Source organism: Elaeis guineensis, chromosome 1 (genome assembly GCF_000442705.2).
Source record: "Elaeis guineensis isolate ETL-2024a chromosome 1, EG11, whole genome shotgun sequence".
Taxonomy (NCBI): domain Eukaryota; kingdom Viridiplantae; phylum Streptophyta; class Magnoliopsida; order Arecales; family Arecaceae; genus Elaeis; species Elaeis guineensis.
In genome coordinates this window covers 81,285,569-81,298,253 of record NC_025993.2, presented here as the reverse complement: position 1 = coordinate 81,298,253, position 12,685 = coordinate 81,285,569, and the positions used below count along the sequence as shown (strand labels likewise).

At 38.3% G+C, this 12,685-nt stretch overlaps 1 protein-coding gene across 5 annotated transcripts; it reads right to left on the bottom strand.

The window, feature by feature from the left end:
- Positions 1–745: 745 nt before the first annotated feature.
- LOC105061038 (protein argonaute 4B) lies at positions 746–9,146 on the bottom strand. 5 transcript variants are annotated; one of them, XM_010944964.4, is made up of 24 exons: positions 9,064–9,146; positions 8,783–8,846; positions 6,780–7,066; positions 6,461–6,666; positions 6,128–6,352; positions 5,884–6,020; positions 5,628–5,725; positions 5,385–5,482; positions 4,990–5,158; positions 4,772–4,888; positions 4,568–4,675; positions 4,392–4,454; positions 4,196–4,309; positions 3,941–4,106; positions 3,739–3,851; positions 3,505–3,642; positions 3,169–3,299; positions 2,866–2,931; positions 2,323–2,386; positions 2,107–2,221; positions 1,909–1,982; positions 1,526–1,620; positions 1,408–1,439; positions 746–1,155 (listed from the first exon to the last, which is right to left on the bottom strand). In XM_010944964.4, the coding sequence occupies exons 3-24, from the start codon at positions 7,035–7,037 to the stop codon at positions 980–982; spliced, it is 2,763 nt and encodes a 920-aa protein (XP_010943266.1). In that variant the 5' UTR covers positions 7,038–7,066; positions 8,783–8,846; positions 9,064–9,146; the 3' UTR covers positions 746–979. The 5 variants fall into 5 exon arrangements, 4 of the variants coding, with proteins under 4 accessions (XP_010943266.1, XP_010943265.1, XP_010943268.1 ...); XM_010944963.4 differs by having other exon boundaries at positions 6,780–7,040; XM_010944966.4 differs by having other exon boundaries at positions 6,780–7,040; positions 8,980–9,071.
- Positions 9,147–12,685: the final 3,539 nt, after the last annotated feature.

Sequence of the window (12,685 nt, the reverse complement as noted above, 5' to 3'; positions counted from 1 at the left end):
TACACCTCAATCGAGATTTACTCAATGTTTAACGCAAAACGCCATATAAACAAACACCACAGAGGACCCGCCAAAACGCCAACCAGAAGAGAACCCTGCAGCATGGTTACCGCCGAGAATAAATACGAAACCGCCAACTTGTCTCAACAAACTTGAACGACACTTGAAAAGCCGTGATTGGGATTCTGACATCACTAAAACCACAGTATCAAGGCCTCCGTATCGCATGCACCAGGTGCAATTGCACCACATCAGATCCCACGGTGGATAAACACGCAACGCTCGTGTTTCACCAATTCCCGATTGCGTGCTATCCACCGTGCATATGCTCCGCCATTTCCCTGGTTCGCACCTGGTGCATTCAATAATTTCTCGGTAAGAAGACACAACAAACCTCACATCCATAGGGCATACTGATCCATAGGGCATCCTGCTTCCCGTGGACATTTTACTATTCCCAAATCCAAAATCTCCAGCATCAAAATCTCCCATCCGAACAATTAAATTTAACATAACAAAAACACCAACACGAGATGGTGACCTTCCCACTAATCATGCATCATAAAATTATGGAAAAGAGGGGTCTAATAAAGAAGCAACAGTTTAACAGTCCTGCTTTTAAACACATCGGGCCCTCTTCGCACATCAGGGTATACCACTTAATAACTTACCTCTTAAATAGCGCGTCAATCCGGCATTTAAGAATTCAGCATGATAGCTGTATGTAGAAGAGACACTGAAAACCTACTGGTCAAAGAGTAATATATGCTCATATAGAACAATCTCCAGACATAAACGACTATGAACAAAACTTGCATCCTGTTTTCTAAATCTCCTGGCTGCAGGAGCCTTTGACACAATCTAAATTCCACAATGGCTGCAGGTGCCTTAACACATGCGAAACAGTTACCAGCAACTGCTAAATTAGTTCTATCCAGATTAACAAAAAAAGGGCTCAGCTATACAGCACGTAGCCACCTTAGCAAAAAAACATGGAATTGCACACCTTGTCATGCAGTCTTGGCAACTCCGGAACAGGGCAACCCCCAGCTGCCGAGAATCCCCCATGGCTTGAAGAAGTGTCGGACATCTCATCGAACTTGATAAACTGACCCACCTGCGTCGCTGCTAGATGGGCATAGCAAATCGGTGCAACTGGGAGAAATGCAACACTTACAAGTATAAAAATTTTGAAACCAATCATGCATTCATATATTAAGACACTTTTTTTATTTAAAAAAAAAGGTAATGTACGACAAATATGTAAGCCACATAGATCCGACAGAATATGGCAAAACCCAGAAATCTGAGTGCCTAGTAAAGATCAATATCCAGTCAGAAATAGCATATCATAGAAATGAATTAGGAGCACAATATATAGGTTTCAAACTCAGTGCAAACGCTTACCCACAGAAATGGCAGTTGTGCTCCTCTGGTAACTGAACAGTAGCCAAAATTTGTATCAGTCAAAAACATCGATTTTGTACAGCAGTCAATAAGCAAATTTTCAGACGGAAACACGTACACATAGGAAAGCGAGTGAACAAGTTCCTGCAGATCATCAGCAGTGAACCCAATCTCATCATGAAGAACATGATAATGAGTGGGCCGAGTGGTACCCTGTAAGGTAATTATGGTTCAAGAAAAGATAAACATTTATATGACAGATAAAAGATAAGCTTCCACAAATTTTATATGTAAGCGTGAGACAGATTAATATTAATCCTCAATAACAATATGAAAGAACAAACTAATCATTTAAGAGCAAATAGTAAGGAATCCCCAAAATATCATTCGAATTACAAAACGTGGACAAAGCAAGACAAGTCGCCAAAATTAAACTGCCATTACAGGTAAATCCACAATACTTGATAGCCAAACTAAACATTAAGTGTGAAGAAATCTTACGATCATGCCTGCATGTGAACACATGTAGAAATCATAGTTTCGTGGATGGCATATTTTGCTATCAACTACTGTGCCTGTACAATGAAAAAGAAAGCAAAATGCAAAAGTCTCATGTTTCAAGTATCTTGGAGATTTCAACCATTGACAGCACAAAGTAGATTGTGAAATTAAATACAGTTCGAGCTTAAATAGGCAAACCAGGTGGAACATTCTCTTGAGGGTTATTAGATTGGAAAAACTTTGTGTGATGATTTTTCTGAGCAATTATCACAGTGAACTTAGGAGACCACTTTTCATCAAGATATTTGCAAGCCTGCAACAATAAGATAGAAAATGCCAAGGACCTCAGAAAAAATGAAAGTAAATCTCACATAGTTTGCCCCACAACAAAAAACAAGTTGTGCAACTAAGTACCTCAATAATTTGATCCAGCTCGATGTTTAAGACCTGATTAAACTGCGACTCACTTACTCCATCCCTAAAATCCAACTACTCATCTTAGGCAGTATTAAGTGGACAAAAAACAAGGATAACAAGCACATTTATGGAGAAAAAGACAGAATTGCAAAGGCACAATCACAACCACATTTAATCAAGAAAGAGTAGAACTGGAAAAATCAACAACAATTTTCTGCAAATCTGATTTACAATGATTATGCAATAAAACCAAAACACAATGCTCTCAACTTACACCAAATGTCACCTTGACCATCTTTTACAACTTCAAATTAATTTACTAGTACTTGCATATCAGTGAAAAGATGAGTGGCAAGTCTCAGACATGATAGATTAATTAGAACGAAGAAAGAAAGGGCACTAAAGGTAGCAGTAAACACAGATAAACAAACGATATCCACAAAATGACAGTAAAATTCAATCATAAAATTGCATTGAACCAGGTGTGTGTGTGTGTGTAAGAAAGACAGGAGTTTGGGACAGCCTTGGGGAAAAGCATACCTGAAAATAATAATTTGGTCAGGCTTTCTTTTTGCAGAACTGGTGTAAAAATCAATCAGCAGTTCCCTTGAGTCATCAAATGAAATCAAGTAAGAAACTGAATAACACATCAGCAGATAACACTGATGTCAAATTTTTTATTAAAAAAATGTTAAGACAGATAATGGGCATCATGTTTCGTATAGGATATTTTTTTTAACATCAAGGCAACAAATTAGATTGCATAGAAAGAAATCACAGACAACTGAAACTCAACAGCTTACAAGAAAACACATAAGCAATCACTATAACCTAGGATCCTACCGTATAATGCCTTCATCTTCACCGTCTGGTACAGGCTTATACAAGTTGTCTACCATTTCAACTTTAGGAGACTGGGTCCGTACAGAAGCTCTATATTTAGAAATGCGTGGCCACTCACGCGAACTTACAACCTAACAAGAACAAAAAAAATAAATCGCAATTAGTAAATCAATGAACAAGCGCTAGAAAAAAAAAGAACTAGGCATTTAAAGAAGCCTACCCAAATGGGCAGAAAAAACAGTAATGCGATGAGTATTGCACTATTCAATTAAAAGGATTATCACTCCAAAACCTGAGAAAAACTTAGTAAACAAAGTTCAGGTACATGCAACATACCGCAGCAATCGAGGGAACGTCAGACCGGCCAGGTGAGCCATGTGACACATCCATACCCAAAATAATTGTGGGAGTCTTGGAAACAAATGGGATGGTCGGAGAATCTTCAATGTGCAGTAAAGAGTTCATTCCACCAAGCTGTCCCAGTAAGATGCACCAATTAGCAAAAACAGGCAACATTAGTGCAATGAGAAAAACAAGTCCAAACAAGATAGAGAGCACAAGCAAATCCACCTTAGCATTGATCTTCAGCAAAACATTGGTAAGGTACTGATCATTGACTCTAGTAGGTGCAATACATTGCGTGACAATTCCAAATTCAGAAAGACACTTTCTCTTCCAAGGACCTAACATGTTTATTAGTTCACCAGCATAAAATGCAAGGACAAATATAAATGAAAACAGCATAGCAGAAACAAATAAGCATGAAACAAACCATAAACATCAGAGTTTTTCCTTTCTGGAAGAAGGCATAGAAGGAACCGTGGGGCTCCAGGAAGTTTTGACTTGATCCTTTCAAACATATCCTCCACTCTCGCAGCAGGCAGAGCCCTCCGCATGGAAGGATTTTCTTCAAACACATCAAAGGGTTGTTCTATGGTCTACAAGAGCAAGTTGTTGGCAAACAACAAATTAGTCACAAGAGCACATCTTATTTGAAAACAGCAAATGACGAAGAAAATAGACCTACAATTCCTTTCATGCTTCCACATTTGATCAGGTCCCTTATGAGATTCCGTATGTCACAGCGAGCAGAAAAATTCACGACAGCCCATCGATCCACTGTGGTGGGCTCAATTAGTTTCTGCACAAGAAAAAGTGTCATCGTTACACTTACCAGACAAAACATGGAGAAAAGTACAGCACAACATTGCAGCAAAGATCACTTTATTGTTAAAGTTCCATCTCCCTCTCATTGGAATAAAGAAGTCACCGTTGCCAACTTTCAACTGCATCAAAAGGTTTTGCAGAACTTTAGCCATGAACACCAGAACTAGCAGCCAAGCAAAAAGGATTAAAAAAAAAAAAAGAAACAACTCCAAATACTGCAAAACCAATGAACCTTAGGTGCAGGTAAAACGCGACCATCTACTTGAGTAAACTGTGTATTTATAGAAATACCACATGCCCGCAACATTGGATCAGCATCATAATTGTTGTATCTTAAAGCCTACATGAAAAGAGTTATAAACAAGTCATCTGTACATAGCTTACGTGGCTTCAAGAAACAAAATGTCACACAGGAGATTAAAAAAAAAAAAAGTACCCCTGTTAAAACATCCATCCTCTCTTTGGGTTTCTGCCTAGATTTTTCCACAAGTGAAGCTCTTTGAAGATTCGTTAACGCTTTTGTATATCGTTGCAATGATACCAAGGTGCAGAGCTAGGAATTTAAAGAAGCAAACAAATTTCTATAAGCATCATAGAAAAAGAAATTCATTGAATATCCATTGAACAGTAATTAAGAGAGCTAGTTTCACACACCTCTATGGGAAAGTAGGTGGGACGCTTTGGTTTACCAACATTAATGCACGGCAGATCCGCAGAATACCTTAGCTCTATATGACGATACTTGACAAAATACTCATAGACTGTTATTTCTGTTGTATGAATATCATCCCCATTCCCACTGCCCCTCTGCTTCAGTGCAAACCTATCCAGGAAAAATAATAAAATTGATGGACACTATATAGAATCAAATCAGTAGGGTTGCCACCGTTCTTAGCCAAGTAACAGAACATGGGCAATAAGGCATTCAGAAATGATAGATAACACATAAATGTATAGGGCAATAAGGCACTCAAAAATGATAGATAACACATAAATGTACTAGCGCAGAACAAAATATTAATCTGAAGATGCCAAGAAAAAAGGATTACTTTTGTTGGTCGCAAGGTAAGTCACTCAACCCAACAATCTTAAATTCAGTATTTGATGGACCTGCCTTTATCCTCAAATTTTTAAGCATCCGCTTAGCCTGTTAACATACCAAGAATCAGATCCATGCGTCCGTAATATCACAATAGTTTTGCCACATCTCTTTCATCATCTAAATTATCAATATAAATTTACTATGATAAAGGAAGGGGAAGGCATCAAAACATCAAGCAGTTACAGCTTACTTTTGCCCAATCTATGCTATAGGGATCCCTAACATTTTGGTTGGCAATAAGAAAATCAACTACCGGCCCTGGTTTGACAATCATGGTAGTTGAGACATCTGCACGGCAGGAAAAAATTACCATGAGACATCTGTGCAGATCAAAAGAATAATCATGATGATATAAATAGAAGACTTTGGCAAACCAGGGCAAGTTTGTTCATGGGGAAGTCATGAGAACAATTACATATTGCAGTTATACAAGGATAGAGGCATACCAATGTTTAATGAGAGGCCACCCTGCGTGGGCCGAAAGCTGGAGTGAAAACCCCGACATCCCAAGACACCACCACCGATTTCAGTAAAATTTGAAGGATTGTTTTGAAAAAAGGACTGGCGCACAAGAAGGCAACCCCTAAAAAAATGCAGCAGGATGAGGACAAAATCATCAGAAAGGTAGATTGTTTACTTATCCCATGACTCTCAGCCTTGAATCATTAAAACATAAACAAATCAACTTACTGCTTTGCTGAATGCTGCCTCAAGATGATATCGAGAACCCGCAAGGCTTCTTGACAGTTTTCTGTGTCTTGACCCCTTAGAGCCATAGCAATGGACTGCATAGGTATCTTAGTAGCAAAACTAAGTTCAACTTTAAAAGTCTTTGTCTGATATGGACGCCTCTGTCGCTTCCGATCACTTTCACCAGGGCTGTCGTTCCCCCCTGGGCTACCATTGCCTGCAGTTCTACAATGGAGAATAATGAAGAATATGGTCATAAGTTTTCTTAAGGAATGCAATTAAGACAACCAAGGCAATACAAACAGCAAAAATGGCAGATTAATGGAAAATTACCTGCCTGAGCCCATGTCCTCAAGCACAACAGTAAACTCATTGTTCACTTGAGGAAGGGCACCTATAGTGAACAGACTTTTTTCTCCATCATATGCAAAATCCTTGTTTCCCAGCTCAGTGTCGTAAGTCTGCTGCAATTTGTCAATTACCCTTCTACCAATACCCTTCCCGTCAACAGGACGATTGTCTTCGTATTTTAAGGAAACCTGTTAACAAGGCATCTAAGATTGAATACAACTAGACAACCAAGAGATCACAAAACCTGTTCCCATCAACCAAGATAACATAAAGAGATGAAAAAGGGGAGGAACATGCATACACTGTAATGGTAGAAACAGTCATCCACATTTCGAACAGCAACTCTGAAATGATTGGTTAAGAGGGTAATCGGCTGCCCTCTCTTTGCAAGGCCAGGTCTTGTCACTGGCACCCTCTTAGGCTTTGCTGCCTTCTTTGGAGGGGAACTTTGTTCACCATCTGCTTTGATTGGAACAACATTTGGAGGTATCTCCAGCGGAGGTGGAGGCAGAACATCAGTTGTATCAGATTCAGGGTCAAAACCCTCATGGGACTCCATCTCCTACCCAAGTGGGAAAAATTTGATACCTAACATATGAATTTACAAGCATACAGATGCTGCAAAACTGAAATCCAGAACTACAAAATTGACAGTATTAACAATTATCCTAAAGCATTATAAAATATTTGACAGCATGGCATTTTGCTTAGCAAAAAAAAAAAAGACTGATCAAACGGCAATGCTTGGACAAAATAATTGTCTGATCAAGAGTAGGATAAGTGACAAGCTCCTGCATCAAACTAATCTCTAGCTAAAAATTAAAAACAGAATCCAAAAGTATAAATCATATCAAACCACAATAACATGAAGCTAGATCTTCATCAAACATGCCCCATCAAACAGCACATAAGCAAACATCTTTCAACATTTAGATCGCATCAAGTAACACAAAATAGGCATGGTAGAAAATATAACAGTAACCAAGTAAAAAAAAAAAAAAAAAAACCAAGTACATTCAAAGAAGTAGAAATTAGACCATAATCTTCATCTTCCAAAAGTATATATACAAATATTCTTTTTAATACATTCCAACAAGGAGATGCAAAACTTAAAAACTGTTGTTATAGCATCACATATCAGAGTATATGACTTCTACTCATTAGTAAGGAATTATACCAACAATTTTTAAGTCTTTTTGTCCAAATGACTACTTAAATTTGCCGCATCCCATCACAAAAAAACATAGCCACAAGTACTTCAATAAATACTTTATACTGGCATTATCACCTCTGGTCAACATACTCCATAATAGCTCTACAGGATATTGCATAATAACATTACATTTCACATGGTCTACTAATTTACACAAGCGTGGCTTCTATAACTGGGTGGAGGAAAACACATGATGCCAAATTTACAGGTCTCCGTGAATAATAAGCAAGCATACTATAAACGTAATAACTCCAGAAGATATGATAATAATAAGATTACAGTAGATTTTATAACTGGGAGAGGAAAAAGAACATGAGGCCATAGAACAAGGCCTCCTTGCGAACGCATACCACAAGGCCTTGAACACCAGCTCAAACATTAATAATGCCAGAGCTAATAAGCTCAAACTTGATGAATATTACGTTTCACATAGAGGCATAAGAGGGCATGCACAGTACCCTAGCCCCCTCATGTGACCCAGTCGTTCAGCTAATTTACAGGGTACGAACGTGGTAGTTGTGCGCACGCACCAATCTCGTAAATGGCATTGTCCAAGCTTGCTACCTCCACCACCATCAACACCAAAAACACCCTCAACAAAACTTAAAACAGCAATAGCTCAAATAAACATTGCACAATAGGCACAAATAGATTCCAAACAAAGATGAACAATAGGTTCCCTATCCAGATCGACAAACAAATAGCGTCATAACACCGTACATTAAGAAGCAGCTCAGCAAAATACCTTTAGAAAGTGAGCATGTCGCATAAAACCAAAGAAACAGAAGATGAAAAATGCATGAAAACAAGATCTATAGAAATGCAACAAAAACAAAAACAAGAGATGAACCTCTTCCCAAGTAAAGAACCAAATCTGTAGAGAAAGAAGATTATTTAAAACTATAAAAACCCACACTAACACACATCCTAGTCTACATATACTAAGAGCACGGAAGGGGAAAAAAAAAAAAAAAAAAAAGAGGCACCAAAGCCATGATGATATCACAACAGATCTTACGAAACAACACCGGCATTACAGAGAATCCAAGGAAAAACCGAGGAAAAGAAGATTCAGATGAAAACCACTTTACCTTTTAAGTATTCCCTCTTCAAAACCTCACAACCTCCACCAACTCCGTTTCCTCTTCGCCAATCCTTCATAAACCATAAAATCACACATTAGAAAAAAGGTAGCATGCAGAAATAGAAAAATACCCCAAAAACGGAGCAGAAACCCTAGACGATTTCAACCAGAGACAACAAAGAACTAATCAAAAAGAAAATTAACCCAAAAAATTACTCCACGCTGCACGAGAAGCCACTAGAACCCTAATTCTCCGTTTCAAAGAAGAAAGCATCAACTCCTGCTTACCCCAGAGAGAAGTAGAAAAAGATAGACAGACGGCTTCTTCCTCCCTGCTATCGCTCTTTAGTACTTCCCCTACTGCCTCACCCCCCGGCCCCCCTTTCGCCTTCTAAAACTGCATACCCACAAGCACCGCATAAAAATTGTATACGACATACATCACTTGCCGTCCACGTTTACACTCCGCACACTTTTTCTTGCTGACGAACGAAACGTGTTTTACCGCACAGAAATTTTCTTACGGGTGTTTTCTGAGAGCGGTTCGCACTGAGAACTGCCGTCCGAGAGCACCGGCCCACGTGTCAGACCACCCCTTTTTGGAATTTCCCAAAATACACCTCCGTCACCACTTAACCGCACTGCCCCCACCTTCTGCCGTCGACCCTGTCTCCCAAATTCCACCCATTATACGGTTGTGATCTCGCAAGACCGTGTCAGGGGGGGATCTCGACCGTAGAATTAGTGGATTCGCACCGTGAGGACGTTAACATGACTGGCGCTGTCGTCACGGAGAGATCCGCACGTCCTTTCCGTCGCCTCAGAGGACGCGTGCTACCAAGTATAACCGGAGAGGGGCATTTTGGGAATTACGGCGGCTTCTTTCTCATAATTCCTGAAAAGGACAGGGATAGTTTGGGTAGAAAGATAAAATATTCAAGTTTTGAACGACCCGCCTCCATTTTCGTCTTTGGATTGTTCGCCTCTTAATGGCCAACCAAGCGTGCAGCGATTCTTCCGGATATACCCCTACAAAATTTGTATTCTAATAATGCCCCTGCTTTTCTTAAATGGGAGAGTAATCAATTAGTATTTGTTTCTAATTATTGCTTTACGTGGAGATAATGAGTGGTTATATTTAGAACTCAGATCGTCGGAATAAAGCTAGGAGGATTAAAAGAATAGGGGTATTTTTGGGAATTTGTTTTTCTCGGTTTCCACATGCCGGATCTCGGGTTCGAAACCGGGTTCCCATCATACTGTGAAGGAACTAAGGATTGCGACTCGTGTCTTAGAGACCACTGGGTTCCACATACTCTTTAGGTTCTGCTGTCACAAGTTCTGCATGGGTGCTAATTAAGACTGTTAACTATTCCTTTTTTTTTTTTTTTTTTTTTCCTGGCAAGGGCCCATTGCTTTTTTTTGAAAAAAAAACCACTTTAGGATGGAGCTACATTTGTCGACCCAGAGAACGGGATCATTTTGGTGACGGGGCATCTGTTCCGACTCACGTCACATATCACGGCCAGGTTGTATCCTCAGTGCGGTTAGAACTCTTACTCTGACCGGGACGGAGCGCAGTCGGCGACGAGCGCTACGAGCTAGTAAGCTTGCCGGTACAAAACGTACCCACAGGAGTCCGGGTAGTTTTAACTGAAAAAGGGAGGTGAGCCGGTAATCTGATCTTGGCTTGGCTGGAGGAGGAAAATTTGAAAAAAATATAAATATTTTGAGACCTGGGCCGATTTTTTAACAAATAATTTCTAACCTCAACCAAAAAACAAAAGGGTGATATCTATATGCAGTATTGGTTATCTATTTTTACCTATAATTACTCAACATAGTAAAAAAAATAGATTTTTTTTTATTAGTGCAAAGACATGTTGGTCAATGGAAGCCTAAAAATAATGGCAAGTGTTACGTTGGTGGTGGAAAATGAACCTAATGAAATAGCATAATCAGATTGGTCTATTTAAAATTGATGTGGCATCTTATATGGCCAGACTAATCCCTCATCAATCAAATCGAAAAGCAAGACAAGTAGACCAAAATGCCTTTTAGGTCACATATCATCTAACAAGAAACATCGAAACTTGGTTGAATAATTTTCAACCAGCATCCTCTCCAAGTTGATGTGAATATCCTAAGCTCACAGCCAAGTTTCCTGATATACAAAATTGTATTTCTCTCTATTAAGCGGAAAGTAGAGATTACCGTAATGGTCTTTGGTGGTTATGATGAATTTTTAGATAGTTACGATGCAATCTTGATGGTTACAACATGACATCAAATTTGCTAGGATACGATCTCAAAAGATTCAAAATCCTAACTATGTCAGAGCACAGTCTAGGAATAGATTGCATGTAGTCTAAGAAGACTAACAAAATTATTTTTTTATTTATATAAAATTAAAAATTAATGACTTATGGAAGATTGCAAATCAAAATTGAAAAAAATGAGAAGTATGTACAGCATTATCCTAAGACGTATTTCTATCCCTCATGCAAGAAATATCCGAAAATACTATTTTAAGATACGATCGATATCCTCCATCTACAAGCACGATCATGAAGAAAGTTGATGAGACTCTTTCAGCACCCAAGAAGATGAAGAAAAGAATTATAATGGAAAAGTAGACAATTGAAGAACAGAGAAAAAGATTAGAAAGCTGTTAGATGGTTTACTAGATTAGGTCCCAATGGAGCCTTTTTATAGCCAACCTATTCTGAACGTTAAAATATTAAAGGCCCAATGTTAAAAAATTAAAATGATAATTAAAAATTTAAATGATCAAATAAAAGAATAAAATAAAGATTTTGGATCGTGCTAAGCTTGCACCAACAACCATACCCACACGATGCCACGCTTGATCCAGTTCAATTAATGTGCGTGCATATTAAAAATGTTCAAACCTCTTCAAACGTCCCTGAGGGCTTAGTCAAATCCTTTTCTTATATAAAATGCTCAAACATTCTTATTATCCCGATGTGGGACTAAAAGATATCGATCAAGATAGTCAAAAGATAAAGCACATTTGGAGGGTGTTCCCCTGATTTTCGTGGTTGAAGGAGGCCGAAGCCTAAGAAGAATAATTATTAGCGACATAAAGAAAAATGCGCAGCGTGCCATCAGCCAAAGGCCATAAATTCAACGAACTATTGGATTCGGATTGCCTTAAAACTTTAAGGATTTTATGATTACAGAATTACCACCTATTTTTATAGAATCTGAGAAATCAACAAAGATGATGATAAAGATAAAGATAAGAATAAGGACAAATGTAAAATTTGAAACAAAATGCAGTTAAATGAATAGTTCATTGATCTTTTTTTATGCCTTTACCATACCATTATATTTATTTACATAAGGTTAAAATATGGTTACGCTCCATTAATCCACTACTACATAACTGTTTTATCTTTTAAAATAGTTTCCAGCTTTAATTTTGTTTTCTCTAAAACCTCTATGTAGCTCACCGATTAACCGAACCCATATCACTTATGGTGTGGTTTCATGGCACAAACAATGCCCTACATATCTTATAACTTAACGGTCGGGAAGGTTATTAGATGTATCCATGGCTTCATCTCCATCATCCATTACTCTTGGCCTCATTTAACTAATGAATATCCTTTTGAAATCTTGACCATAAATGCAAATCTTTCATTTCCAAGATACCGAGTGTTCTTCACATGTGTTCACTTTTCGTTGATAGCTTTTATTGAATAGATGTTTCAAAAAACCATCGCATTTAAACAAACCTCTTCTTCATTCTTCTTTATCAATCTTTGTGTCTTCATTTCAAGCTTCTTCCATGACATCTTTGTGTCTTCTTTTGGCCAAACGGTATGAGAAGCATAAAAGAGAACTCAAGATTTCTGTTGTTCTTACTTCTATTAATCCCAAGTTT

Excerpts from the sequence above, each read along its gene's own strand:
- LOC105061038 (XM_010944964.4), bottom strand. The coding sequence starts at position 7,037 with ATGGAGTCCCATGAGGGTTTTGACCCTGAATCTGATACAACTGATGTT. Across the intron at positions 6,353-6,460 it reads GAGGACATGGGCTCAGGCAG|AACTGCAGGCAATGGTAGCC; the intron begins GTAATTTTCCAT and ends TCTCCATTGTAG. Across the intron at positions 5,726-5,883 it reads TGGCCTCTCATTAAACATTG|ATGTCTCAACTACCATGATT; the intron begins GTATGCCTCTAT and ends CCTGCCGTGCAG.